The sequence below is a fragment of the Ascochyta rabiei genome, chromosome 22 (genome assembly GCF_004011695.2).
Source record: "Ascochyta rabiei chromosome 22, complete sequence".
Lineage (NCBI taxonomy): Eukaryota > Fungi > Ascomycota > Dothideomycetes > Pleosporales > Didymellaceae > Ascochyta > Ascochyta rabiei.
This window is the reverse complement of record NC_082426.1, coordinates 864,745-891,029: the sequence shown is the minus strand read 5'-3', so window position 1 is coordinate 891,029 and position 26,285 is coordinate 864,745. Positions and strand designations below refer to the sequence as shown.

General features: G+C 57.0%; 10 protein-coding genes across 11 annotated transcripts, besides 15 other annotated features; 5 read left to right on the top strand and 5 right to left on the bottom strand.

Moving 5' to 3' along the window:
• Window positions 1-150: 150 nt before the first annotated feature.
• Window positions 151-183: a tandem repeat.
• A 350-nt stretch (window positions 184-533) lies between these two features.
• Window positions 534-568: a tandem repeat.
• Window positions 569-735: 167 nt separating this feature from the next.
• Window positions 736-3,001, top strand: EKO05_0011524 (uncharacterized protein; the record flags this gene model as incomplete). 2 transcript variants are annotated; one of them, XM_059638011.1, is made up of 3 exons in its annotated part: window positions 736-1,027; window positions 1,079-2,610; window positions 2,672-3,001. In XM_059638011.1, 3 exons carry the CDS (start codon window positions 736-738, stop codon window positions 2,999-3,001), a joined length of 2,154 nt encoding a protein of 717 aa, XP_059493994.1. The 2 variants fall into 2 exon arrangements, with proteins under 2 accessions (XP_059493994.1, XP_059493993.1); XM_059638010.1 differs by having other exon boundaries at window positions 736-3,001.
• Window positions 2,069-2,114: a tandem repeat.
• A 584-nt stretch (window positions 3,002-3,585) lies between the features above and the next one.
• Window positions 3,586-3,612: a tandem repeat.
• A 439-nt stretch (window positions 3,613-4,051) lies between these two features.
• EKO05_0011523 (uncharacterized protein) lies at window positions 4,052-5,348 on the top strand (the record flags this gene model as incomplete). The annotated part of the gene is made up of 3 exons (XM_038944453.1): window positions 4,052-4,658; window positions 4,842-4,911; window positions 5,204-5,348. 3 exons carry the CDS (start codon window positions 4,052-4,054, stop codon window positions 5,346-5,348), a joined length of 822 nt encoding a protein of 273 aa, XP_038792707.1.
• Window positions 5,349-5,713: 365 nt separating this feature from the next.
• Window positions 5,714-5,754: a tandem repeat.
• Window positions 5,755-6,054: 300 nt separating this feature from the next.
• On the bottom strand, window positions 6,055-6,903 carry EKO05_0011522 (uncharacterized protein; the record flags this gene model as incomplete). The annotated part of the gene is made up of 1 exon (XM_038947584.2): window positions 6,055-6,903. One exon carries the CDS (start codon window positions 6,901-6,903, stop codon window positions 6,055-6,057), a length of 849 nt encoding a protein of 282 aa, XP_038792706.2.
• Window positions 6,103-6,142: a tandem repeat.
• Window positions 6,904-7,023: 120 nt separating the features above from the next.
• Window positions 7,024-7,044: a tandem repeat.
• Window positions 7,045-7,349: 305 nt separating this feature from the next.
• Window positions 7,350-7,461: a tandem repeat.
• A 350-nt stretch (window positions 7,462-7,811) lies between these two features.
• EKO05_0011521 (Sister chromatid cohesion protein pds5) lies at window positions 7,812-12,667 on the bottom strand (the record flags this gene model as incomplete). Its single annotated transcript, XM_038944458.1, has 3 exons — window positions 7,812-10,250; window positions 10,297-12,168; window positions 12,224-12,667. The coding sequence occupies 3 exons, from the start codon at window positions 12,665-12,667 to the stop codon at window positions 7,812-7,814; spliced, it is 4,755 nt and encodes a 1,584-aa protein (XP_038792705.1).
• Window positions 7,902-7,923: a tandem repeat.
• Window positions 8,215-8,294: a tandem repeat.
• Window positions 12,513-12,568: a tandem repeat.
• A 43-nt stretch (window positions 12,668-12,710) lies between the features above and the next one.
• Window positions 12,711-12,839: a tandem repeat.
• Window positions 12,840-13,026: 187 nt separating this feature from the next.
• Window positions 13,027-13,079: a tandem repeat.
• A 149-nt stretch (window positions 13,080-13,228) lies between these two features.
• Window positions 13,229-16,358, top strand: EKO05_0011520 (uncharacterized protein; the record flags this gene model as incomplete). Its single annotated transcript, XM_038944496.1, has 2 exons — window positions 13,229-13,255; window positions 13,308-16,358. The coding sequence occupies 2 exons, from the start codon at window positions 13,229-13,231 to the stop codon at window positions 16,356-16,358; spliced, it is 3,078 nt and encodes a 1,025-aa protein (XP_038792704.1).
• Window positions 15,950-15,983: a tandem repeat.
• A 538-nt stretch (window positions 16,359-16,896) lies between the features above and the next one.
• Window positions 16,897-16,941: a tandem repeat.
• Window positions 16,942-17,034: 93 nt separating this feature from the next.
• Window positions 17,035-18,886, top strand: EKO05_0011519 (Dihydroxy-acid dehydratase; the record flags this gene model as incomplete). The annotated part of the gene is made up of 2 exons (XM_038944472.1): window positions 17,035-17,102; window positions 17,152-18,886. The coding sequence occupies 2 exons, from the start codon at window positions 17,035-17,037 to the stop codon at window positions 18,884-18,886; spliced, it is 1,803 nt and encodes a 600-aa protein (XP_038792703.1).
• Window positions 18,887-19,093: 207 nt separating this feature from the next.
• Window positions 19,094-19,804, bottom strand: EKO05_0011518 (uncharacterized protein; the record flags this gene model as incomplete). Its single annotated transcript, XM_038947583.2, has 1 exon — window positions 19,094-19,804. One exon carries the CDS (start codon window positions 19,802-19,804, stop codon window positions 19,094-19,096), a length of 711 nt encoding a protein of 236 aa, XP_038792702.2.
• A 708-nt stretch (window positions 19,805-20,512) lies between these two features.
• Window positions 20,513-20,968, bottom strand: EKO05_0011517 (uncharacterized protein; the record flags this gene model as incomplete). Its single annotated transcript, XM_059638009.1, has 1 exon — window positions 20,513-20,968. One exon carries the CDS (start codon window positions 20,966-20,968, stop codon window positions 20,513-20,515), a length of 456 nt encoding a protein of 151 aa, XP_059493992.1.
• A 1,384-nt stretch (window positions 20,969-22,352) lies between these two features.
• On the top strand, window positions 22,353-23,154 carry EKO05_0011516 (uncharacterized protein; the record flags this gene model as incomplete). The annotated part of the gene is made up of 2 exons (XM_038944341.1): window positions 22,353-22,381; window positions 22,467-23,154. 2 exons carry the CDS (start codon window positions 22,353-22,355, stop codon window positions 23,152-23,154), a joined length of 717 nt encoding a protein of 238 aa, XP_038792701.1.
• A 64-nt stretch (window positions 23,155-23,218) lies between these two features.
• On the bottom strand, window positions 23,219-25,003 carry EKO05_0011515 (uncharacterized protein; the record flags this gene model as incomplete). Its single annotated transcript, XM_038944383.1, has 2 exons — window positions 23,219-24,561; window positions 24,613-25,003. The coding sequence occupies 2 exons, from the start codon at window positions 25,001-25,003 to the stop codon at window positions 23,219-23,221; spliced, it is 1,734 nt and encodes a 577-aa protein (XP_038792700.1).
• Between the last annotated feature and the right edge of the window lie 1,282 nt (window positions 25,004-26,285).

Sequence of the window (26,285 nt, the reverse complement as noted above, 5' to 3'; positions counted from 1 at the left end):
GCCCCAATGGGCGGCCCTGCACCTCACCTGCGCTACCGCTCCTCAACACTCTGCCCTCCCCCGTGCTCGGTCTCCAACACTTTTCCAGGCCAGTGCCAGCCTCAGGTCCCCTTAAGCCGGCCCACCTGCAGACACTGCACCGTTTCGACACTCGTGCCCGCTCCTCTGGTCTTGTCTCGTCTCTCCACACACCGCACATAGCGCAGCCTCGCCCTCGACTCGTGCCTTCCTCACCCCCCGCCGCTCACTCCACCGCACGATAGGAAGACACGGAAGCCACCGGCCTTGCTCCACCGCGCTCTCTTCTCCCCCCAGAAGCTGCACCAACTCTCTCCCCCCAGAAGCTGCACCAACTCTCTCCCCCAGACTCGAACGTCCTCGCAGTTTCTTGGACGTCATTGCAGCTTTGACTAGCTGTGACTACCCGCCTCGCGACTCGACTCGATCACCTACGCGAACGTGCACTCGCCGTTCGTCCACCTAATCTTGTGAGTGCTTCCCTACACCGACTGCGAGTATTTGTAGGCCACGATGCACCAGCACCAGCACCAGCACAAAGCACCAGCACAAAGTACCTGCACAAAGCACCTGCACGGCCACACGTCCAACAGTCGCTAACAAACCTTCAGACGACCCACCCCCGTAATCGCTCCATTCTTCTAATGCACCCGCAACCCTAATTCCTTGCACCCTCTCCATTCGCTCTGCTGCCCTTCCCTACCCAAAGCCGGCCGAATGCCTTACACACCGCCCTCCCAGCGCTCGCCAGCTACCTCAAAGCCGACCAGCCCTACCCTCAGCCGCAACCACTCCTACGTCGACACCCCAGTCTCCCAGTCGCCCAAGGTCTCGCAACGGCCCGCGCTCCCACGCTCCGTGTCGTCGACATCGTACCTGCACAAGCACCGCCGCTCGCCTTCGTTTCCTCACGCCAACCCCACTGCCAACAATGGAACTCCGGTCCACGGCAGCGTGGTAGAGTCCCCCACCGACGCCCGTCGTAGCCGTGGCTCGGCAAAGACGAATGGTAGCATCCGCCCGTCTCCTCCTCCTGTGAACGACTCTCTGATTCCTTCAGGTGCCATCACCACTCCGCCTGACTCGTCCGACGATGAAGACCGGGGCCGTATCATCGGCAGCTTGAAGGACCTGGAAGAGGCGCTGCAGCACATCAACGTCAAGAGGACTGCCTCTCCCGAGCGAAACGCAGTCACGAAAAAATCGACGGACGCGCCACAGCTCATGACCGCTGCACGATCACTCTCGGCCGAAGCACGCAGGATTGCACACTCTCGCTCCTCGAGCGAGATCATGCTCTCCAAGCACAACATCGAGCCTCTCGATACCAACCCAGCCATCACCACGTCCTCGGACGACAGCGACGCGGAAGATGACGGATTACGGATGAAGCCACAGCTACTACGCAAGAAGTCTGGTGAGCTGGTCAAGCCTGCTCTCCGACCTGCATCACGACGCAGGCCGTCGAGCATGCCCGGCACCCCCACCTACTCCAAGGCTGTACACTTCAACGAGGAGATCGAGCAGGTACGACACTTCCTGTCAGTAGACCGCCCGATTGCTGTCAGTGCTGGCTCATCACCTGTTGAGACTGCGTACGAGAGCGAGAACGAGTACCCCTTCGAGGACGACGCCAAGTCCAAGACTCCTGAGTGGGAGATCAAGCTTGCCAACTGGCCGTCGTCGGAGTCGTACGAGCGGCAGACTGCACCTGTACGTGTCGAACGCATTGCGCTCGCATCAGACAACCAAACCCTGGTTGGCAACATTGCGTGCGCCAACATCTCTTTCCAGAAGCTCGTCGTGGCTCGATTCACACTCGACTACTGGAAGACAACGTCTGAAGTGGTTGCCGAGTTCAACCACGATGTTCGTAAGAAGCAGGCCGACGATGGCTACGACCGCTTCAACTTCAACATCAAGCTCGCTGACCAGGCCAACCTCGAGTCCAAGACGCTACTGCTCTGTGTTCGTTACCAGACCAACGGCCAGGAGTTCTGGGACAACAACCACTCGATGAACTACCAGGTCGACTTCATCAAGAAGGCCAAGCAGCAGCAGCAGCAGCAGCAGCGCAAGATCAAGCGCTCCAGCAGTGGCGGTCTTGGTGCTATCCCGCGCAGCAGGCAATCGCCTCTGTCGCCGCGCCCACGCTCAACTGCCGCCGCCCTTGACGACGACTTTGGTCACGAGTTCGAGAACAAATTCCAGTTCGGGAGCTCTGGTCGCATCACCGGCGATGCACCCAAGTCGGCCATCCGCCTCAAGCCCAAGAGCAAGCAGCGCGCTCAGATCTACCCTGACCAGGGTGCTCGCCGACCTCAGAGCGGGCAGGCGTTCTCGTCTCGTTACGACTTTGGCGCTTCCCTCTCAGCTGCCTTGACCACTGCGCAGACCGCGCTAGGCGACCGCAGCGGCCTCAAGGTCAACACGGCCGACGTCAGCAAGGGCTACTTCGACCGTCCTGCTCCTCTTGCCAAATCGCACACGACCGGCGCGCCTGTTCCCGGAACGCGGCCCGATGCTTTGTCGTCTGACAAGCCTGACCTCCAGTCCGCAGAGTACAACGAGTTGATCCAGAAGTTTTGCTTTGTACGTTCTCAATCTCAACAACCCGACAGATTGGCCTAGACGGATACTAATACGACTTCAGTTCGGCACACCCACCGGGAGAGGCTCTCCCAAAGCCACTACGCCTTCGGCCAAGCACCCTCACAGTGACGGCGCGACTGAGTACATTCACAGCGCTCAGTCGTCCGCCACCAGCAGCCCGCCCTCGCCAGCTATGCCTGTCATGGTAGATGGTGCGAACGAAGTCAAGTCTTCCCGATCATCCTCACCTTTTTTGAACCGCTCTACATCTCCTGGCCCAGTCACGGGGTCCGGACCTGAAGACCTTCTCGCGTCCCAGTATCAATATGGGTACAACATGCACGGTCGCATCTTCCCTGAGCGAAGCCACACTCCTCAAACGTGCGTTTGAGCCTCGGCTCACATCTTTTACAGGCCATGGGCCTTTTCTCCTTGCGCCTCACGACTCTTTCTGATCACGAAGCTACGCTTACAACCTGGCCGATTATGATGAGTGGAGCGGACGTCTCTGGCATGCCAGCGACTGAGCGCTCACGAATCTTGTTCTGTCCGGTACGGATCGTCGCTGCGGACCTGACGATGGTTGTTTGTCTGCGGTCATTTGATCACGACACGGTTTCCCAGCATTGCCTCCGGACGGCTCCTTTTGCTGCATTTTCCGGTCGATCCTGTCGCATGTTCCTGCATTGGCGTTCCTGGGTGCACACGGAGTTTTTCTTGCTTGATTTTCTGCCAACCATAGATTGGTTTTAATCGCGCCATCCTTTCAGCGACTCCACTCTTGTTACGGGATCTCGTCAGTCGTTTCCAGTGGGTGGGAACGGAAAAGTCTGGCTTATATTGCATTGTGTAGCGATTCCCTCATTCTTACGGATCTTCGAGTCCTCGTACGAACGCATGGTAGGCGTGGAAGAGAGAGCGTCTGCGTTGTCGCTGCCGGTGTCTACAAATTGTCGTCGTCGTCGTCGAGACGCATGTGTTGTTCTGTGTTGATTTGTGTTGATACCTCGTACGTTCCTTGTGGTGTATTTGTATGGATGGTCGGAGTTGGTGTGTCGGTCTTGTCTGGCGGAGAGGCATCAGCGGGTCCTATACCGAAGCAAATACACAAACGTGGCACACCCCCATATATACTCGTCCCGCATCGTGAGCCAACCCACAGCAAAGGCACCCGGTGACCCTTTTCTGCCCGCCCGGTCGTGAAGCCTTGCGGTCTGGATCGTGGGTTTGGTCGGCTGACAGTTTGACAGGTCCGTGGGGCGCTCACCGCCTTCCTGATTCGTACAGCTCTGCCCCACGACAACACACCCATTGGGCCCTGAACATTGTGACTTCTTACACCCACTTCTCTCGGGCTTCCCTCGACTTTTCTCCGTCGAGCTACCAAGGTTGCGCGGAGAAACAGGCTCCGGAAGAGCGCTCGTGCACGCCAGCGTCGACCATGTCCTTCTGGGGCCGCAAGCCTGCCCCCCCGCCCCCTCCACCACCCGCCCCGCCCGTCGTAGCTGCCACGGGCCCGCAAATCGATGCCACGACGGTCGTCTCTTTGCTCGGAGTGCTTGCGCTCCTCGGCGGCGCTTACGGCGCGAGCATCAAGATCCTGCCGCTAACCACCACCCTCAAAACGCGCATCCTGTTCGTATGGCATCTGTTCGACGCGCTCATACACTTCGTCTTCGAGGGCAGCTTCCTGTGGAACTGCTTCTTCGTCGCCTACGCCCTGCCGACGAGCTTCACCGCACAGGCCCAGGCGAAGAAGGTCACGCTGTTCACGCCGCCCGACGTGTACTGGCTGGGTCGACAGGACCTCTTGTACGGAGCCAACTACGGGAGCACCCCATTCAGCCGGCTGTGGCAGGAGTATGCGAAGGCGGACAGGCGGTGGGGCGGCACGGATCTGACGGTCGTGAGCCTGGAGCTGTTGACTGTGTTCGTGGCGGGCCCGTTGGCGCTGTGGATCTGCTATCTGCTGAGCAAGGATGAGAAGAAGGGGGGGCTGAGGAAGTGGTTTTGGATGATTGTTCTGGCAACGGCCGAGATTTATGGTGGTGAGTCACAGCCTTTCTTGCCAACACTTTCCCCTGAGAAAGAGTCGGTGGAGCGTGTGCATTGTTTGCACTGCAATCTGATTTGGTGAGGCGCACATGTGGGTCCGCCGAAGTCGCCAAGTTGTTGCGTGCGCTGTCACATTGAGACATTGTGAGGCTGACACGTGGTTCGCCGCTCCACAGGCTGGATGACCTTCGCTCCTGAATGGTTGACGGGCAGTCCGAATCTCGACACGTCCAACTGGATGTACCTGTAAGTCGTGTCTCCTATCTTCCCTCCTCCTCTTGTTGGTGTCTGCACCACCAAGTCGGCGGCTACGAGCACCGTTGTTGCTCTGCCACCTGCGTCGTCAGCCTGCACAATCGTGAAGATGAGCTCGCACAAAGCGGTCGAAAGACCCTGCATACGGATCGCGGCCGTCGCCGTGGACCCACCGACCGCGCACGACCGGCGTGTTTGGCCGAGTTTCTGTTTCACACACGTTCGAACCTGCCACACCCATCCAGCTTCTTGTGACGTGCAACACTGACGCCTTCCAACATAGCTATCTCTACCTCCTCTTCTTCAACGGCCTGTGGGTCGTCTTCCCCGGATGGATCCTGTGGGAAGCATACCGAGCCATCAGCGCCGGCATGAGCCAGGCAGAGATGGTCGACCTGGTCAACTACCTGGGCAAGAAAGACGACTGAGCGACGCTTCTTGCTGTCTATTGTAGTTACAGCAGGCGTGTGGTGGGTAGTGGGTGTTTTGGAGCATGGCGTAGCGCAGTGATTTCGACGTCTTGTTCCTGCATTCGAGACTTGGGATGGCGGAATCTATCGATACAAACCTCGCTTGTTAGCAGACAGTGTATGTGTGGAGCAAGAGTAAGCCTATTCGCAATATATCGTCTCATTAGATGCATTCTCCTCTCTCCTCTAGAATCAGCAATACACTTCCCCCTCCCCCCCTCTCTCTTCTCTTATGCTGTGTTTGATTGCTGCTATGTCTGAGTTCTATTCGAACGTTACATATACCCTAGTCTCTTCCCTTTCGAACTAGCACCACACTCCCCCCTCTCTCCTTGTTTCTTGTTCCCTGTTTCTGTCTGCTGTTGAATACGAATCGCGTTGTACTGTCCACATCCTCTCCTCCCCGCTGTTCCTGAGGCTATGAGAGAGAAGGATAAGTTGTCACTGGGCTGTAAGCGAAGTGATATTGGTCTGAGAGGAGGCTTTAGTCATGAGATCAGACCATGAAATCGAGGGATGGAGAAAGCAGCGCAGAAGTCTCGAGGCATTGAAATGTCACTGCACTTGACACTCCGGATGTCCAGCATGCCAATCGCACCTCTCATTCATCCAACCCCCCCCCACACACACAACGGACAATATATTAGCTGCAATTTCCTCACACTTAACACCCTCCCGCCTGCATCACTACACCCCTCTCCCCACCAAACCCCCGCTGCGCTTCCGCTCCAGCACCCCACCTCTCTCGCTCCCGGACACGGATCTGTCCACGCCTCCTTAGCACAAAGCCCGCGCCCAGCCCCACCACCATGGCGACGCCCATGCCGCAGACGAGAATCCACAGCATGAGGTTGGTACCAAAGGCAGTGTTGCGGCGGACGAAGCTCCGCCGGAGCTGGACCGGCTCGTGTGTGCGGTTGCTGCGGTGCGTGGTGGCGTGGTGGTGGGCAGTGGAGCTTCTGCCGGTGGGGTTGAGGTAGAGGCCCAGCACGAAGAGGGGCGGGGCGATGCAGAGCGCTATCGTTGCTGCTACTGCGATGAGCTGCGCGCATGGTGAGTCTCGGGGCGGGACGTTGCATTCTGGACAGTGGGGGCGTGCTTCCTGTGTAGGCTCTGGACTGGTGGTTGGGGGCGGTCGTGAGGTGAAATCGTAGGCCGGAGAGGTATCGTGCATGGATTCGGCTTTCTCGGTGATGCGTGATGCAGACATGTCGGTGACAGTAGACATGGTCGTTTGTGGTGTGTGGTTTAACGTTTGCAGTGTGTGGTTTAACGTTTGCAGTGTGTGGTTTAACGTTTGCAGTGTGTGGTTTAACGTTTGCAGTGTGGTGTGGTAGTTCAGAGTCGCCGTAAGCTGTGTTGAGCTCGTGTCTGAATCTGCAAGACTCCCGTGCAAGAAGTGGAGAACTATCATATTTCCTTTCATGTTCAATTCAGTCTGAATTCTACTGTATTCGTGGCTGGTTTTGCAATATTCGATTTTGCACTCGCAAGACCGGTTCAGTATTCCCATCTCCACTCCGAGCCAGAAAACCGCCTCCCCTATCCAAACCAACACCAACCAACCTCTTCATCGTCTCCTTTGGTTGTTTTTGAAATTTTTACTTCTAAAAAAAATTCTACTCTCTTCTCCTTTTTTTTTTTTCTTTTTTTTCGCGAAATATCTCATAAATCACCCACCGCTCAAGCCTGGTTCAAATCACCGCTAAATTGACTCCACTCCAAACCACGGATAACACAATCCCTTCCCCTCAGAACCAGATACTTGTCTTAGCGCCCGTACTTCTCCTTCCTTAATCGTTGCAACTGTCTCCTGGTGGGGTGGGATAGGTGATAAGTATCGGGTTGGAAGATCTTAAGTTGAGTGAGGAACTATAGCCTGTAGTTGAGTTGTGTGTATGTAGTAGAAGCCCTTTTGTCTTGTCTTACACGCTGATAAGGGTCTTTTTCTCTTATGTGTAGGATAGAGCAGGTTAGGATAGAGCAGATTAGGATAGAGTGGGATAAGATAGAACAAGACAGGATAGGGTACGATACAGATGACTTGGATAGAATAGAACAGAACGAGGATGAAATGTATCCTAAGATTCAACGTAGATGTTTTGTTTATCCTACACCTCCTTAACCTCCTCGCACCTCCTCTTCGCACCCCCCTTTTGCACCCCCCTTTTGCACCCCCCTTTTGCACCCCCCTTTTGCACCCCCCTTTTGCACCCCCCTTTTGCACCCCCCTTTTGTACTCCCTATTTGCACCCTCCTATTCGCTCTCGCAACAAAATACATAAACGCACACGCACACTTGCTAAACAACGCAACGCAGAAACCCGCATTCCACTACCACCCGCAAACAGCTCGCTCATGTATATGGTACCACCTAGCACACAGCTACAAATTGCAAAATACAACTCAATGCGACGTGGCTTAGCTTCTAGTCCGGGCACTTCGTCGAGTCGAGGCGGCAACGGCAGGGGGATCAGACGTCCATTTCGTCGTCGATTTCTCTATCGTTACTGTTGTAGTTTTTGTTGTTGTTTCTGCTGCGGTGCCGTTGACGTTTGCTTTTCCCTTTGCGACGGGTTTGGCGGTTTTGCTGGCCTTTGCTGGTGTCGTTGCTTTGCTGGCTTTCGCTGGCGTTGCTGCCTTGGCTGGAGTTGCCTTAGCTGGGGTTGTCTTGGCTGGGGTTGTCTTGGCTGGAGTGGCGGTCTTGCGTCTCTGCGCGGCTGGTGAGGCGTCGACCGCACTGGCTGCTTTTGCTGCTCGACCTCGTGTGGTTTTCCTTGGTGGTGAGGGCGCTGGTGACGCTTCCGCTTCAGAGGGTTCGGACGCTTCTGCTTCTGCTTCTGCTTCTGCTTCTGCTTCTGCTTCTGCTTCTGCTTCTGCTTCTGCCTCTGCTTCTGCTTCTGCGTCTACATCTTCCTCCGCTTCAGCCTCTGCTTCAACCTCTTCCGCCTCTGCCATCTCTACGTCTTCCTCGGACGAATCGTCCTCTTGTTCAGCCTGCTCCACGGCGTCGGCGCCGGCATCGGCGTCCTCCTCGTCACTGCTGACCTCGATATAGCTCTTGCTTACGTTACTTTTCCGCCCACTCTTTCTCTTCGGCTCGCTCTCTTGCGCAATCTGCCCCTCATCGCTCTCATCATCACTTGCTGCCCGTCTCTGCCTCGGTGTCTTGATTGGCCTGTCCTTCTTCTCTCTCTTCGGCCGGTCGCCCTTGGGCTTCTTCTTCCGCGCGCCCTCGGCAACATCGGTAGCCTTCCTCTTCTTGCTGCGGATGGCCTTGCGGACTAGTGGATCGAGTTCTTCAACCAGGTCTTCATCAATCCACGTCTTCTTCGCAATCTCCTGGGCACGGTCGTGGCTCTCCAACGCGCGGAAGATGCCGGAGGGAAGGCGCACCTTGCCCGGCCAGGACTGCATGGTCCAGCTGTTCTGCTCTTCCCAGGAGCGGATGAGGGCTTGGGAGAGGTCGGAGAGGACGTAGAGATTTTCATCGGCTTGCTTCGACGACGCGATGCCGTCGGCAACGCCCTTGACACGTTGCGCGACGTGGAAGATGAGGGAGAGGTTGTCTTCTGTGGCGACGCATTTGAGGTAGTAGAGGATGTACTCGGACATGAGTTTGAGGGTGTCGTTGTCGGTCTCGAAATCCGGGTGGTGTGCGAGAAGACTGAGGAGGCGGGCGAAGACAGTCTCGAGAATGGTTTCCTTGCGAGCGGCGAAGGTGGCGCGCCGGGAACGTATCCAGGTGAGTGTACTTTCTTTGACGCCCCGCTCGGGCTCGTGAGCGAAGAAGAAGAGGATGGTGTAGAAGCGAGGGGGGAGGCGGTTCTGTCCGAGGTACTTCATCAGTTTCTCGGCGAACCGTCTGCGTACTTGAGAACAGGGGTCGTGAGTGACGAGAGCCAGCTGTACAAAATCAGCGGGCTTCAGCAGCGCGTCAAGGCGCTTGTTGGTCGACAGCTTGAGCAGCGCGTTGGCGGCGAGGAGCCTCTGGCGAGATTTGTGCCCTGCCGGTGTGTCGTTTGACTCTGATGCTTCGCCGTTGTCCTTGACCAGCCGGTTGAGCAGGGCGTATGTACTTGTCGCGGCCTCGTCGAGGTCAGCATCGGATGGAAGGGAGCGCAGTCGGTTGATGAGAATCTTCAACGCCCAAGTTCGGCCCAGGATATCGTCATCGGGCGTCTCCATCCATTCAGCATCAGCCTCGTCAGTTGCCAAGTGCGGCTGGTGGAGGACCTTTTCAATGGCAATCTCAATGATGGAGTCCATGCTGTCCTCGCACTCCGTCTGCGCAAGCAGTACCAGCTGACTGAGCGCGGCGAGCTTCGTCAGCCAGTGGTCGCCGTTGTACTTGAAGCTTTTGATGCTCTTGTCCAGTATCTCCCTAGCGTGAAGCTCTTTCTTGTTGTCGCTGTGCATGATAATCGTGATTGCATGCTTCGCAGCCTGTGCTGGTGTGCCATATTGCGCAAAGTTGAGGAAGCTCTGCACCAGCTTGCGCCCGTCCTTGGCGTTGATCGGGATATCGCCAGGAAACTTCTTCGCAAAGGCTGCGCAGGCCTTGAGGTCTTCGACCGCTCCAGGGGGGTTCGGCGTTTTTGCTGTTGGCGCCTCGCTCTCGAGCGTCCTGCAGAGATCCTTGACGTGCGTGGAAAAGACCTTTGGGTGCCTGAGGGAGATCTCTTTCAGCAGTTCGTGGGCAGTGGCGCCCAGGCCCTTGTCGTCGGTGCGAGTATACTCGATGACAGCTGCGACGTGACTTTTGTTGTAGCACAGCAGGGCGACACGGTAGAGCAGAGGGTTCAAGACGTCGAGTAGACTACTACCCGGGCCGTCCTCGATGCGCTTTCGCAGCTCTTTCTACGGGGTGTCAGTAAAGCACGAGACGTTGTGAAGTACGACCTACAATAGACTTGAAGACCCTGCGGTAGTCGCTCGCTGGATCCATGCAGAAACGTATCAGAGCATACGCACGACGGTCGTGTGCTTTGGCAAACTTCCACAGCTCGTCAGAGGTTCGCGTGGGCTCGGGTAATGTTTTGGCGTAGTAGGCAATCAAACCACTCAGCTTGGTCTTGACGTCCTTGTCTTCCTTGTTGACGACGCCGCCGTTGTACTTTTCGCAGACCTGCAAGAAGCCCTCCATGAACCCAGCGCCCTGTACTTGATTGCTCTGCTTGGCGAAGTAGACCTTCTTGGCCTTTTCGCTCAACGCGTTGACCAGGACAAGCTGTCGCTCGGTCCGGAGCTTGTCGAGCTCGGCTTCGGTGTAGCTGTGCTCGCCGTTTGTTTGGCTGTCCTTGACTACTTGCGAGGCACCGCTCGCAGCTCGGGGCTTCATGGGAGGATATCCAAGCGGCAGTAGAGACTCAAAGAGCGCCGTGTCAACCTGGACGTTGATATCGGCATCGTTCACATAGCACGCTTCCAGGATTCTTGACGGTATACAGCCGAGCAAGTTCTTCACAGTGTCGTCGCCCTCGGCAATCGCGCCTGAAGCTACACCCCAGATGCGGCCGATGAGCTTTGTTGTCTCCGCGTGGATGACGCTTTTCTTGTCCTTGACTCGATCTGCAAGGTTGGAGAGGATGGAGCCCGAGTCCGACATGCTGCCGTTGCTGCCGAGCTTGCGGACGACATCGTCAAAGGTGAAGAGCTGGACCGCCTTTACGGCCGCCAGTCGCACTCTCTCGTCGCTGTCGATCAGGCACTCGGCAAACGACTTGAGCAGGTTCCGCTCTTCTTCGGGGTCGAGTCCGATGCCGCCAGCTGATGTTGTCAGTATGCGGCCGATTGCCGTTGTCCAGGACGCTCGAATGATGGGCGACTTGTCGTTCTTGCGCTGCAGAAACGAGTGGTATGCAACGGGATGCTGGGTAGGAAAGGAGTTGATGGAGGTGGGCGTGGTGAGAAAGTCGAACGGGCGTTCTGCATCGGCTCGTGTCAGGCTCTGTGATGGGTAGGCAACGGGGTCCATCTGTGGCGGCGGCGGAGGACCTGCTGCGCCAATGCCAGAGATCATGTCTCCGAACGTCTCGGTGGCCAGCTGGCGAAGCTGCACGTTCTCGGTCCCGAGCTCGTCCTGCAGGTGCGGGATGATGTCCTGCAGCACGGCCGGACAGGACTTCCACAGCTCTCGCAGGAGCCTGTGCGCCTTGTTCGCCTCGTGGATGTCATCGTCTGAAGGGCCCTTGGCGGCATCGTCGTCGGCGTCTTGGCTGGGTGCGCGGTTCCGCTTGAAGGACGGGCCTGCATTGGTAAAGTCGACGATGACGGAGCTGAAGTAGTTGCCAATGAGGCGGGCCATCTTGTCTGGGTAGGCGTTGCACACGTTCTTGGCCATGTTGTAGGCCGGTGGGGCTTCCTTGCGGCGCAACGTTGTCTGCTTGGCATCGACTGGGGCGCTCTTCTTGCTCTTGGTGCTGCTGCCGAGGGTGATGGGGTCTGCCCAGAGGAACTGGGCGACGATGATGTCGACGATGTCGTGCGAGACGGCCGGGGCCTCGTCGACGATGGTGGAGAGGACGTCGGTCATGTTGTGCTCGACGTTCTTGCTCAGCTCGTCGGCGGCATCGCTCTTGGAGGGGCCGGAGAGGACGTCGAAGCAGGTGGTGAAGAGGGCGGTGGTGAGGGCCTCGGCGCCGGGGATCTCGTTGATGAGCAGGATGCTCTTCCACTCGGCGAGGGAGCGCAGGACGTACAGGTGCTGGCTGTTGTAGGGGTGCGCGGGGTTGGCGAGGAGGGGCAGCAGCTTGGTGATGATGAGCGAGAAGATTTCCTGGCATGGGGGTCAGCATTGGCGGGCACAGGAAAGCGCGTGCGAGCAGGCCCACCTTCAGCTTCGAGGCCGGGTAGGGGGCATCGGGGGCGAAGAGCTTCAGCATGTCGACGAGGCAGCAGCAGGTCCAGGCGCGCACGCCGGCGTCCTTGTGCTGCAGGAGGCTGTGGTGGGCCAGTTGCTGCGCGACGGGGGCGAGCGACTCGCGGTGGGCGTCGTCCTGGTCGAGGGTGCGCAGCTCGTTCAGCAGCGACTCCAGCCGGGCCAGCAGCTCGCCCACGCCGATGTGCTTCCCGGGCCGCCCCACCAGCGGCTGCTTGAATTGCAATGGCCGTAAGCCGTGCTGGTCGTGGTCGTGGTCGTGGTCGTGGTCGTGGTCGTGGTCGTGGTCGTGGTCGTGCTCTTCTTCTCCTTCTTGCTCGGCCTCCACTGCAGGCGCCTCCTCCTCCTCCACGACCTCGGCCGCCGCTGCAGCACTGCGCCGGCTGCGTCGAGCCATGTCGCGTGTCTTGCGCGTGCGAAGTCGACTTTAGCGTGCCAGCGTGGTGGTGGTGGTGGTGGTGGTGGTGGTGGTGGTGGGTGGGTGATTGGGTGCTGTGTGCAGTTGGGTGTTGGCGGTGGTGGTGGTGGTGGTGATTGGGTGCTGTGTCGTCGGTGTGTGTCGGTGGTGGCTGTTCTGCGCGCGCCGAAGAAAGCTGGGCGCGTCGCGCTGGTGATGATGCCGTTGCGCGGTGGGAGAGCAGCGAGCGAGCTCCTTCCGCCTAAGCGTGACGCGCTAGCCACCGTCCACACGCGCCTGCCCGCCGGAGCTCCACCCCTGCTCTACCAAGACCTGCAGCTCGAACCCAACTTTCTCTTTCACCGTCACCGTCACCGCCACCGTCACCGCCACCGTCACTGTCACCGTCACCTGACTGCATCATCCTGCTAGAGCCAACGTCTGCCCCAGCCATGCATGTTGCAGTATCAACGACGTGACCTCGCACCCCATGCTCCCATCGATGATATTCGTCTCCATGCTCCCCCAGGCTAGTCGCAATCTCCACCGCAAAGCAGCAAGATGGAGAGACAGCACACCTTCCAACGAGTAAGTCTTACGCACGCCTGACGCGACTGCCCACTAATCCCCCCTCCCCCAGCTGAAGCAGCCATGCATCGACGTCCTGCAAGTCACTGCAACCCTCGCCCAAAGGCCAAGCGGGAAGCGTGATCTGGTCCAGGCACTCGCCAATCTACTGACGGTTCTCAACACTGCCACGTCGAAACCAGGAGCCCTGGATGCAAAGCTGGCTGAATACGCCTTTGTGCCTGTCTCCCAGGTCCTCAGGCTCTCTCGACAAGTCCCCGTGCGCGCTCTCGAGCTTTGCCTCGAATGCCTCTCGACCCTTCTGCGCGCTGGCTGGGGCGGCGGCCTTGAGCCTGCCCTGTCCGGCCAACTTCTGATCCTGTTCACATTCTTGGCAAAACCCTCTTCTGCCGAGAATGGCATCGCTGCGACGTCAGAGGAGCTGCAAGCACTGGCATTCAAATGCATCGGTGAACTCCTCGCTGAAGCTTCTCGCTCGCACTCCGGCAGGGAGGCCTTGACTGCCACCAACAATATCCCTGCCTTGGGAGAGGCTGTTCTGACCACACTGGACAGTCTCGCTGAGAGCAAGTCCCACGGCGTCAAGCTTGCAGCTGTGAGTGTAATGAAAAACCTGACCTCTGCGATCGCCGACGACGATGCTCTTGCCAGCTTCTTCCCCAAAATCGTCTCTTCCCTCACCAAGGTTCTGACGCCGGGCAGCGCGAACAAAGCCGGATTCCGCGTCATCGAGCAAAGTATTCAAGTGCTGACTTTGCTCTTCCTGCGTTTGCTGAGCGACCGGAAGACAAAGAATTTACCTCAAGAGACCTCTGCAAAAGACAGCAGGCAGGTGTTGCGCTCGACATCATGGCTGCAGGCCACCGCCTCCCAAATCAAGATCGCCTTGGCCAACATCTACAAGATGCGCAACCACGACAAGTCCGAGGTTCGACGAGCGCTCCTGAAGCTGTGTCTGTGTGTCATCCAGGATTGCCGAACGCCGCTCTCAGACTGCACAAGCATGAGCATGGAAACCGTCATCAGTCTGGCCGGACGAGACGGAGAACACGACACGATTGAAGATGAGCTGCGCATAATCCTACTCGCGGACCAAAAACTCTCTGACCTCCTCCGCGAAAGCCTCCACGACTGGGTAGTCTCGTTTCCCCGCATCATGCAGTCGAAAGATGACAACAAACGCCGTCTGATCATCCACCAAATCTCTGTAACGCTGCGTCTACTCGGACAGGACCCTGCAATGATCGACGACCGACTGGCTGATGGCCTCCGAGACGGCGTTTCTGCAGTTCTGGCAGATTCAAAGGGCCTGGAAGATCTCGGCACCGCGGCCGCAGGCTCGTCAGTCGAGACAGGCCTGGCATTGAGCACCAATAATCACCCGACGTTCCAACCTCTTCAGCTGCGACTCAAGGGTCAACAAGATCTAATGGCTGAGTTCAGAATACTGCTATTGCAGCTGGCCAAGTCGGACTCCGCACTGAATGTGGTGCAAGACCTGGTCCGCACCATCGACACTGGCACGCAGGAGATGAAGCTGGCCAGCTACTGGGTCTCCGTCAACCTGCTCAGAGACTTGACCACCACCAATCCATCGTTTGACGACTTGATTGACACGGGGTCGTCGAATCCGCGAGAAGAGCTCCTGGACCACCTTTACGCGCATTCTGTGACACTACTGACGGATCGAGACCCCACCGCCGTGTCGTCGTGGCACTTCTACGCGCTGGCCTTGGAGACGGTCGCTCTGCAAGCAGTACGTTACCGCACAGAGTTCCGTGCTGAGTTGGGGGAGGTGCTGTATCCAATCCTGCATCAACTTGGAAGCTCGAATCCAGCGCTTCGTGAGCACGCTGTCACCTGTCTCAACATCACATCAGAGGCAGCCGGTTACTCTGGTGCTCGTGAGCTCGTCGTGGACAACGTTGACTACATTGTCAATGCGGTAGGGCTGAAGCTCGCGGTTGGCGATGTCTCACCTCAAGCACCCCAGGTCTTACTGATGATGATGCGACTGTGCGGTCCGTCTCTGCTTCCGTACCTGGACGACCTTGTCGGAAGCATCTTCGAGGCGCTGGAGCGGTACCACGGCTACCCAGCGCTGGTCGAGCTCCTCTTCTCTGTGCTCAAGGGCATGACTGAGGAAGGCGTCAAAGCACCACAGCTCGCCATAGAAGCGTCCGCCGCACCCCGCCCGACCGCTACCATGACAGACGTCGTGAGCACGCTCAGCCAGATGAAAGCAGACAAACTAAAACGCGCGCAAGAAGCCGCAAACGAAGTACCCGAGCCTTTCCCTCAGCGGCCATGGGCAGAAACCACGCCGGATGCACCCACCGACGACCAACCTCCGCCCGAAAAGCCGGAGCCTCCACCTCCAGCACCACGAACCTACCAGATCCTGCTCACCATCTCAGAGCTGACACAGCACTACCTAACGTCCACCTCGCCCTCCCTCCGAACCTCTCTCCTCTCCCTCCTACAAACCGCCATCCCCGCACTAGCTAAGCACGAGACTTCGTTCCTTCCACTCATCAACACGCTCTGGCCTGTGCTGCTCCCGCGGCTGCAAGATCCAGAAGCGTACATCACCTCCAATGCACTCGACGTTGTGGGGTTGATGTGCGCACACGCGGGGCCATTCATGCGGACGCGGATCGAAGGCGCGTGGGATGCAATCCGGAACGTTGGACGGCGGACGCGGGAGCGGAAGCTGCACAGCGGAAGCAAGACAAGTCTCCTCGCCGGGGGCGTGAAAACGCGAGATGTGGAATCCGGGTTGTCCCACGTCAGTCTCTCTGCAGACACCACTTCATCGCATCCGGCTCTCTACACCAGCACCCCCGCCCGCATGATCTGGGACGCGCTGGTGCGCTGTTTGTGCGCCGTGGCTGCGCACGTTCCGTTGAGAGAAGAGCAGTTCGAGCAGCTTCTTGATATCTTGGATCCTGTGCTGGCCACTCCAGACGTGAGAACAGCACTAGAGGCGGCGAATGCAGATGCTGTGTGGTTGCGATTGTACAGGCAGGCGCGTGAAAACAAGGCAGGAATCGACGTAGCCAGCACACCCGTGGGTCAGAGGTGGACATTTGTTGGTGTTTAGAGCGGGTTAGGTGGTCTTTGTACTACAAGTTGTATTACATGTTTAGTTGGAAGATGAAGAAGCAGCTTCTTGATAGCTTGGATTGTGTGCTAGCTACTCTAGGTGTGAAACAGTACTGCACGTTGATGTTCACGTTATGCTCACATGGCACTTTTGCTTGACGTGAAGCATGGCACTTTTGCTTGACGTGAAGCATGGCACTTTTGCTTGACGTGAAGCAAGAGGTGTTAAAAGGGAAGATCAGTATGGCACTTTTGCTTGACGTGAAGCATGGCACTTCTGCTTGACGTGAAGCATGGCACTTCTGCTTAACGTGAAGCAAGAGGTGTTAAGGGGGGAGATTAGTAAAGCCACTTCTGCCGTGAAGCAACAGGCGTCGTCAAGGGCGAAGACGGTGTAGAGGTGTCAAGGTGTTAATGACGAGGTGAGGTTTTAATGTCGAGGTGAGGTGTCAATGTCGAGGCGTCAGGTGTTGAGGCGTCAAGGTGTCAAGGTGTTAATGACGAGGTGAGGTGTCAATGTCGAGGTGAGGTGTCAATGTCGAGGCGTCAGGTGTCGAGGCGTCGAGGTGTCGAGGTGTCGATGACGACGGCCACAAGCTGATTGGCTAGGAGATAGGAGAGCGGAACAAAAAGTGCAGCGACGTCCAACAACGTCAGGCATCCCGTCAGCCACCATGTCTTTCGCGCGTCTTGCAGGAGCGCTCTCGCGCGCACAGTGCTCGCGGCCGCAATGGCAGGCAGTGTACGCAGCCCCGCCACCCCCACGGTCCATTGCTGACGGCGGTCCACAGACGCCCCCTCTCCAGCGCAGCCGCCCGCCAGGCCAAAGCCGAGCATCAACTCAACTCGGTGTCCAGGCACATCACGCAGCCCAAGTCGCAGGGCGCGTCGCAGGCCATGCTGTTCGCCACCGGCATGGACGAGGCCGACATGAACAAGGCGCAGGTCGGCATCAGCTCCGTCTGGTACTCGGGTAACCCGTGCAACATGCACCTGATGGACCTCAACCACAAGGTCAAGGAGGGCGTCGAGCGCGCCGGCCTGCTGGGCATGCAGTTCAACACCATCGGCGTCAGCGACGGCATCTCCATGGGCACAAAGGGCATGCGCTACTCGCTGCAGTCGCGCGAAATCATCGCCGACTCGATCGAGACCGTCATGGGCGGCCAGTGGTACGACGCCAACATCTCCATCCCCGGCTGCGACAAGAACATGCCCGGCGTCGTCATGGCCATGGGCCGCGTGAACCGCCCCTCGCTCATGGTCTACGGCGGCACCATCCAGCCCGGCTGCGCCAAGACGCTCGACAACCAGCAAATCGACATCGTCTCGGCCTTCCAGGCCTACGGCCAGTTCATCACCGGCGAGATCACAGAGGACCAGCGCTTCGACGTCATCCGCCACGCCTGCAACGGCCAGGGCGCCTGCGGTGGCATGTACACGGCCAACACCATGGCCACCGCCATCGAGACCATGGGCATGTCGCTGCCCGGCTCCTCCTCCAACCCGGCCAACTCCACGGCCAAGATGCTCGAGTGCCTCGCGGCCGGCGGTGCCATCAGGAACCTGCTCAAGGAGGACATCCGCCCCTCGGACATCCTCACCCGCCAGGCCTTTGAGAACGCCATGGTCGTCATCTCCATCACCGGCGGCTCCACCAACGCCGTCCTGCACCTCATCGCCATCGCCGACAGCGTGGGCCTGAAGCTCACCCTCGACGACTTCCAGAGCGTCTCCGACCGCATTCCGCTGCTCGCCGACCTCAAGCCTAGCGGAAAGTACGTCATGGCGGACATTCACGACATCGGCGGCACCCCTTCCCTGCTCAAGTTCCTGTTGAAGGAAGGCCTGCTCGACGGCTCCCAGATGACCGTGACCGGCCAGACGCTGAAGCAGAACCTCGACAAGGCCAACGACTTCCCCAGCGACCAGAAGATCATCCGCCCGCTGAACGAGCCCCTCAAGTCGACCGGTCACCTGCAGATCCTTCGCGGCTCGCTCGCACCCGGCGGCTGCGTCGGCAAGATCACCGGCAAGGAGGGCACCGTCTTCACCGGCAAGGCCAAGTGCTACGAGGCCGAGGACGACTTCATCAGCGCCCTGGAGCGCGGCGAGATCAAAAAGGGCGAGAAGACAGTCGTTGTCATCCGCTACGAGGGTCCCAAGGGCGGCCCTGGCATGCCCGAGATGCTGAAGCCGTCGTCCGCCATCATGGGCGCAGGCTTGGGCAAGGATGTTGCGCTGATTACGGATGGCCGCTTCTCCGGCGGCTCGCACGGCTTCCTGATCGGACACATTGTACCTGAGGCGCAGGAGGGCGGGCCCATCGGCCTGGTGCGCGACGGCGACGAAATCACAATCGACTCGGAGAAGAACGAGCTCAACGTCGACGTCAGCGAGGCCGAGCTGGCCGAGCGCAGGAAGAGCTGGAAGGCTCCCGCGCTCAAGTACAGCAAGGGCACGCTGTTCAAGTATGCGCGCTTCGTCAAGGACGCGTCGCAGGGCTGTGTCACTGACTCGGATTGATGTCGTTTCTCAAAATCTGTTTTGTAATATACTGTCGCAAAAGTCGCGGGACTGATCTTCCTAGCACATGGCAACGTGAGAAGATTATGGTATGAAACCATGATCGATAACGGAAAGTAATGTCAATTCACGGTTCCACTTACGTCTTTGTTCCATGCATACACACGACGCCGAAGCCATGCTATCCCGAGTTCTTCATCCACCATCTCATACGGAAGCACCCATCGCATCGTTCTCCTGATCAATCTTGGCCCAGGTCACGGCTACCGCGAGCACAATATCTATCCCTGGCGCTACACTTACAACATCCTCGCGATGCGTATGACTCCAAAACCCCTTCTGGCCCATCGCCACGGCCGGATGCCCGTCGATGATAACTCCCTTGTTCGCATTCAAAGTATCGATCTTGGCGATCTCTATCGTCCGCCCAGACAGAGACGCATCGTGCACCACAAGATCTATCCGCATCAATGCTACACCTTCAGTGCAGGCACCGCGTGACTCACCCCACTTATCCTTCAACACGCTACTTTTCACCTTCAGCGTCCACAGCTCATCTCCTTGTGCACTCATGCCGTGGTACACTGTGCCTTTGAGCAAGGAGTTCTCTTTCGAAATCCGCATGAGCTCGCGCCCGTCTGCGGTCTGGATGCTGACTTCTTTCCTACTCTCGCCGAGCACCTGTAGGTAGGCATCTCCTGGCTTCCCGGCCGCGGTCAGGCGCGAGACGGTGTAGGAGTTTTGTTTCCGCTTCCAGGTATCGCGCTCTTTGACGTGCAAGCTTTCGGGTTGTTGGGCGGTGAAATCGGGGATCAGAGTCAAGGCTGGAAGGGGGAGCGGGAGAAGTCGGTCTGTCATGATCTTGGTTGGTTGGATGTCGTAGCAGAGGGCGGCCTCGTGGTTTGTTTTCGGGCTCATACACACGTTACACTTGGTTGTTGCTCATGTCAGGCGTCCAGGCGTTACGTCATGGACCGCTAGCGCAGAGCCGCAGTCGGCTGGGGTAGTCGAGTTGAGGCCAGGATCCTTTCGCTACTGGGTACAGGACATTCTAGGAATAGGCCGTTAGGCCGTTGGGCCGCGCTCCTTATCGTACCTATCGCCATGTGTGCCTTTGCACTGCTCGATCTGGTCCTTTCCCTCAGCATGTGCCGGGACGCCGAGAAAAGGTGATGACATGGTTCATGATCTTGCGTGCGTGCAGACCGCCAAGTCAACCCAAAACGCCACCACTGTGTCTGAATATCGGTCGTTGCACAGGCAAAAGCCACCGACCTAAGCTTTCATTTCCATGTTCCGGTATGAGCCCAAGGATATATGCACCAGCGTCGCACTTGCCACATATCTCTCGCACGGTGTAGTATCTCAGCACAATGTGCCAGTATCAGCAAAGCTTCCGGCCGCAGTGCCGAGAGCAAGCTCGCGGAGCCAGGCGTGAGCAGAACGGCCCATGTACAAACCAAATGATGACGATTCATCTCCTCGGACTTGGAGGTTGCGGCGTCGAAGCCCACCTGCAGATATCGCAGTCCCTCCCTTTGTGATTGAGATTCCTGGGGCCTTACACCGTCTCTGCACCAGCCTTGCAGTGCTGGCTCTTGGGCTCACGAGAGCTGAAAGCCCGGCTCAGCGAAAGGATGCGCCCGAGTTCTGATTCCGTCGGCGTCGGCCACGCGGCTGCAGCGATTGTCGGGATATCCCGGTGCGTCTCACGAAAACTTGGATGCCTCCAAGTCTTCGCCAGGAAAGCGCGTCTGTGAGGATGTGGTGGCACGGAATGCACGCGGAGAGGAGTACGATGACGCAGTTGGTCTGGTCGATATCGGCAGTGGATGGGGTAGCATTGAAAAGAGAGACAACCTTGGTTCGTACGGCTACAGCTTGATGGTTATGAAATGTGAAACGCTCAGGATGTAAATGACCTGGATGGCGAGAGGAGAAAGCCAGAAGCTGATGCATCAAGAACAGCGATTTGAGAGTGGTCGACAAGGCTAGTGTCAGTCTCGAGGGGTGATACTCTTCGATCCCAAAACCAAGGTCGAGCATGTCTTTGTCTAGGCCAAGGTGCATGAGGAGCTCCATATAGTCGAGATTGGCATCGCTTTGGTTGGTGGACGATACTCCATCATCCAGCAGAGAACTAGATTGGAATAGTGATCGACCAGTAGATATCGTAGTTGCCGTAGGTCCGGCATGATGGAGATGGTGCTCGTAAGCTGGGATTGAAAGCGTTGACAGCGGCGACTAGGGCGACTGGGGCGTCATTGCTGCCTTCATTTACGACTAAGCGACAAGGGAGGTCCCAGCCCATATGAAACTGCGAGACATAGTCATCGGTGCTGTTGCAGGCCGTCATTCTGTGTTTCAGACCACCCTGCAGAATCCAAGTAACGTCGAACTCCTTCGTTCGAGTGCAGAACTAGCAACAGACCTCTTGCTTGGTGTGCGACATGGAAACAGGGCAAAGGCCGTCTCGAAGCACCACTTCGTGTGTGGTCACTGTTGCTGTACCCACGCCGGATCGCGCATTTGTCCAAATGTCACGTGCAAGAGCGTCTGTCCTGATTGTGGGAAGAGATCCAAGAAGGGGATCAGTAATGTGCAAAAGGGGTTTTACATCCGGCATTCATAATCCTGACATGACGTGGCATCTGTAACTGTACTCACCCTGCCTCTCTCTACCCCCTTGACTCCAGCGGCTCGTAACCGTGAGATACACAGTCGTCTACGTTTGCCATGCCTATCTTTCTAGACCAACGACAAAGCTACGAATCACTGTCTCCCCACCACTCCACAAGCTATCGTTGAGACCAGCATCTATCCAGTAGACAGTAGCTTGTAATCTGCGACTGGTCCGCGTGGATGAAGGTAGGGATCAGGAAGGGCGCCCCTTGTGTTCTGCAAACTCCAGTAGTGGGCTCATACCACTCTCGCCGTTATGCATCTAGCAAGGGGATTGTTGTTGTGCGGCGAAGCGGTGAGGTGTATGAGTCGTGTAGATATGTGGATGTAGGTGTGTCGCTGCGAGAGTTAGTGGTGCCGCCCTGACTCTGGCATGTATCCTGTTTCGAAGAAAATAATAATTGTGAACTTCATGAGAAATATGTCGTCTGTTCGTGGGGTCTTCCAACCAGGGTCAGGTACCGACGGTGGAGCAGTATGTGCGGTCGCAAGATTGCATTAATATTCTCGAACTTGTGAAAGCTCGAAGACCTGGCTGAACGTCTCGTGTCTTAGTGGTGGCAGAGGGAAGGAGAGTGGAGGGCTAAAGGTGGACCCTGGATTTCCCGCCCAATCACGTCATCGAAGCTCTAAGCACCTTCCTCGGAGCTCATCCTCTTCGATACACAGCACAACGTAGTCGAGATGGTAGAAACACGTCGGTCTACGCGTCAGATGACTACAGTAGCCTCCAAGTACAGTGAGGATAGTTCATCTTCGTCTGAAAAAGCAGCGCCAAGGCGCAATGCGAACAAGTCGACGCGTCGGAAACGCGTGCGTGAAGACGACGTGCTAAACGACAGGCATGTCCTCGAACCTCGATTCCAACAGCCCTACTAACAGTCTACTGCGATGGCAGCCCACCAGCCAAAAAGAGCACAAAATCCGAGCTACATTCGAAGCCCATTAAATCCGAATCCAACCCCTCGAAACCCACCAAGCCAGTTGCAACTCCTTCCAACGACTCGAACCGCGATTCAAACGGCTGCCAAGAAGTCTACTGGCTCCTGAAGGCGGAGCCGCTCCCCCGCTACGAGAACGGCACCAACGTAGCCTTTTCCATCGATGACCTAGCCGCATGTACCCAGCCTGAACCCTGGGGCGGCGTGCGGAACCCACAAGCACGAAACAACATGCAAGCCATGCGCAAAGGCGACCTGGGCTTCTTCTACCACAGCAACGCGAAGCCGTCAGGCGTCGTTGGTGTGCTCAGGGTGGTAGAGGAAGCTAAAGTGGACGAGACGGCGTTCGACAGCAAGGACCCGTACTACGATTCCAAGAGCGACAGAGCGAAGCCGAAGTGGTATTGTGTGGGCGTGGAGTTTGTCCAGAAGTTTGATTCGGTGGTTGACCTCAAGAGCATCAAAGATGATGCCGCGAATGGTGGCAAGCTGAAGGATATGCAGCTCATCACGAATGGAAGGTTGAGTGTCTGTCGTGTGCGGAAAGCAGAATGGGATTGCATTCTCGACATGGCTGGATGCAAGATACAGGATCAAAAGCGTGGTGAGGCAAAGGAAATACACCAAGACAAAGCAGCCGCTTGAAGCAAAATGCCTATAGGTATTGCTGTCCAGCAATCTGACACATGTATTACAAGGCGGCCGCAACTCAGTATTGGAGACCCTTGATGATCTCAGGATCGTTGAGAAATGCACATCTTTCAACCAGATGCTGTCGCCGCACCACCTCCGGGGAATCCGCACCACTTAATGGCCACCATCCCTCCCATGGCCCACCGATCGTCATGACGTGTGTCTGATCCGAAGAACCGTAGGCGTCGAGCCACCCCTGCACAGTTACCTCGCCCTCTTGTGTTGGGTGCCCTGTAGTCGCAAATGTGCTCCATGACCGGCTTGCGCGCTCCTGCAAAGCATAGTCTGCCTCCGTTGGATTCAGTGGGTTTCCAGAGTTGTTATATGCCTGCCAACTACCGAACACGTACGCGAATTCCGACGTGTGGACTGCTCCGAAGTGCGATACATTGGTGATGTGTTCCAGAATTGGTTCAAGGATGGTCTGATTGAAATCATAGTGGAAGATCGGTGCTGCGTATGTCCTGTGCAGCGCAGCACCTAGATGGATTGACGGACACACCATCAAGATATCCCGGAAGATGCGTGCTGTGCGGTAGAACTCCGCTGTCAAGTTGGTACCAGACGGTGGTGCAAACTGAGTGACTGGGTACAGAGCCAACAAGGTATCTAGAGAAGTTTCTGGTATTGCCGGAAGGTACGAGCGAACAAAGTTGTACGAGTCGTTTGCGGTGGCAATGCTGATGTCCGTGTAGAAGTTCAGGTCATCTTGAGTCCAGCCTGTCATGAACGTCGCGTTGCCGAATCGACCTTGGTCGATTAGTTGACTTGGAGGTGCAGGAAGGAAGTCACCATCCACCACCGGAAGCCAGATATCGCCCACGTTGTGACTGATGTCACTTGCGTAGGTGGAAAGAGATGCATTCAACAATTTCTCGGTGTCCATCCCACGCAAGCAAGCAATCGTCTCTGGCGCCTGGAGATCAGTAGTGTTACATGCGACGTAGTCCACCAGCTCAGACATGGCATCCCTGGTGAAGTTGCCAGTAATACCGGGCTCGAGAGATTGTGACTCCGCGATACCCCGTTGAAATGGAAGTGGCTTAGCTCCCCCGTACGCGAGGATGTGCATGCCGATAGCAAGGCCACCAGATGATTGTCCAAAGATGGTGATGTTTTCCGGATCACCACCAAAGAGTTCGATGTTATCTCGAACCCATTCGATGGCAAGGCGCTGATCCCGAAGTCCAGCATTCTCGCTACCCTCCTGTTTGAGCGAGTCCGATTGCGCGAAACCGAAAAATCCCAGGCGGTAGTTCATCGCGACGTGAATCACTGGGTTACCACCTTCAACAGACTGCTGGACCAACCCATCGGGCTGGAAGGTTGGTTCCATGTTCGAACCCCACCAGAAGCTGCCTGTTCGATCGTTAGTTCGATTGTCAACGGCTCCCGTGCTCCCGAACTTACCGCCATGAATCCAGACCATAACCGGCAACTTTCCGTGCCCACTGGTATCATTGAGTCTTGGCCTCACTATGTTCAGATTCAAGCAATCTTCTGAGACTCTCGTCACATTGCCTTGTCCCAGTGGTGGGGACGATTTCCCAAGCGGCTGTGGACAAGCGATCCCAGGCTTTGTCGCGTCAACGACCGATCCTGCAGCTGGTACGTAGAGGCGAGGTGGCTTGAACCTGTTCTCGCCACTTGTGTCCTGTCCATATGGGATGCCGTAGAAATGCTGGATTCCATCGCGCTCGATGCCACGGTACGCCACGCCACTGGAGGCATCGTCAACACGAAGTGCACCCGCTGCGACGCGAGTGCAACCCACAATACTCGCCAAAAGGAAGGCCTTCATGTCAAAGTCGAATGCTGCAAGTGTAGACGTTGCCTGCGCGAGCTTTTGAAGGACCGGTCTCTTGATGAAGTCAGCTTTCACTCGTCTGCCTTTTCAACGCTGAGTTGTTTGCTGGGCGCCGCGCGAAGCAAGGGAGCCAAGGAGGGCGTGGTTTGCCTTGTAGCTTCATTTCGCAAGCCGCCTCTTCTCGCTATCAAGGCATACAGTGAGTCCAGACGAAACCAACGGCCTGCCGTCGAACAGAAGTGGAAGGTGCAAGCCTGTGTGACATCAGCACTTGGTTAACCCTTTGCCTAGGGCTGATTGAACCTGCGGCACTAGGTTTTAAAGCCGGCAACGATACTCAGGTACTCGTTGGTGGAGAGGCCTGAATGTCGAACATCTCTCGGCACGCAGCCGTGCGTATGCAACCCTTCCGTAACAGGCAGGTGCAACACACCCCGCGGTATCACTATGTCTTTTGAACGGCCCAGCATTGTTATACACAACGGTTCGTGGCACCCTGGAAGCGCTGTTTCGACCAGGCACCGGGCAGGGCTGTGTAGGTGGGATTCGGATGCGGGGATAAGCATGGTCATAGCGACCAGCAAGGGTTTGTCGCACATGCACGGGGTGACTAAAAGGAAGGATCGTGAGAACGTCCTCTTTAGCCAAGCCAAGGGCAGACTCCTGCATAAGACGACTAACGCGTTCGCGCTTTCGCGAAATCTTATGATGTGCAGACCTGCTTACCTCTCAGCATTCCTTGGCGCCTTTCGTGTCTGTAGACTATGCATGCGTGCGACACCATGCTCCGTTCACAAACAACATGATCCAACGTCCATCCGACTCAAAGTAAGGGTAGTGCGGGCCAGTGCGACATGCAGCCACATACCAATCATGCCTGCCACAACGGAACGTTCTGTTACTGATTTCTTCTTGGTGTTCGCGTTGCCTTCAATGCTTAAATCAACGAATCATTGCACCTCGACCTGTCGTACGCATAACAACCAGCCTCGTGTTCTCACAGACGAAGCCATAGCTCCAGAAGCTCTCGACGTCAGTTGAATCGTTATAGACCAACAAAAAGCATCCACAAGCCTCCTTATCCTGGGTCTGCATCAATTGCTTCTCGCCTTGTAGGTGACCACCTGTCACAGGCCGACCTCGGTGATGAGCGCATCGCACCCTACGATGTCGTGAGAGCCATCCCTGCTACAGCAAACAACAAAACCTCAATCCTCACGCCACGTCTCCACCACATCCACTCTAATCTGTGTCTGTTGTCGTATCGCCGGACGAC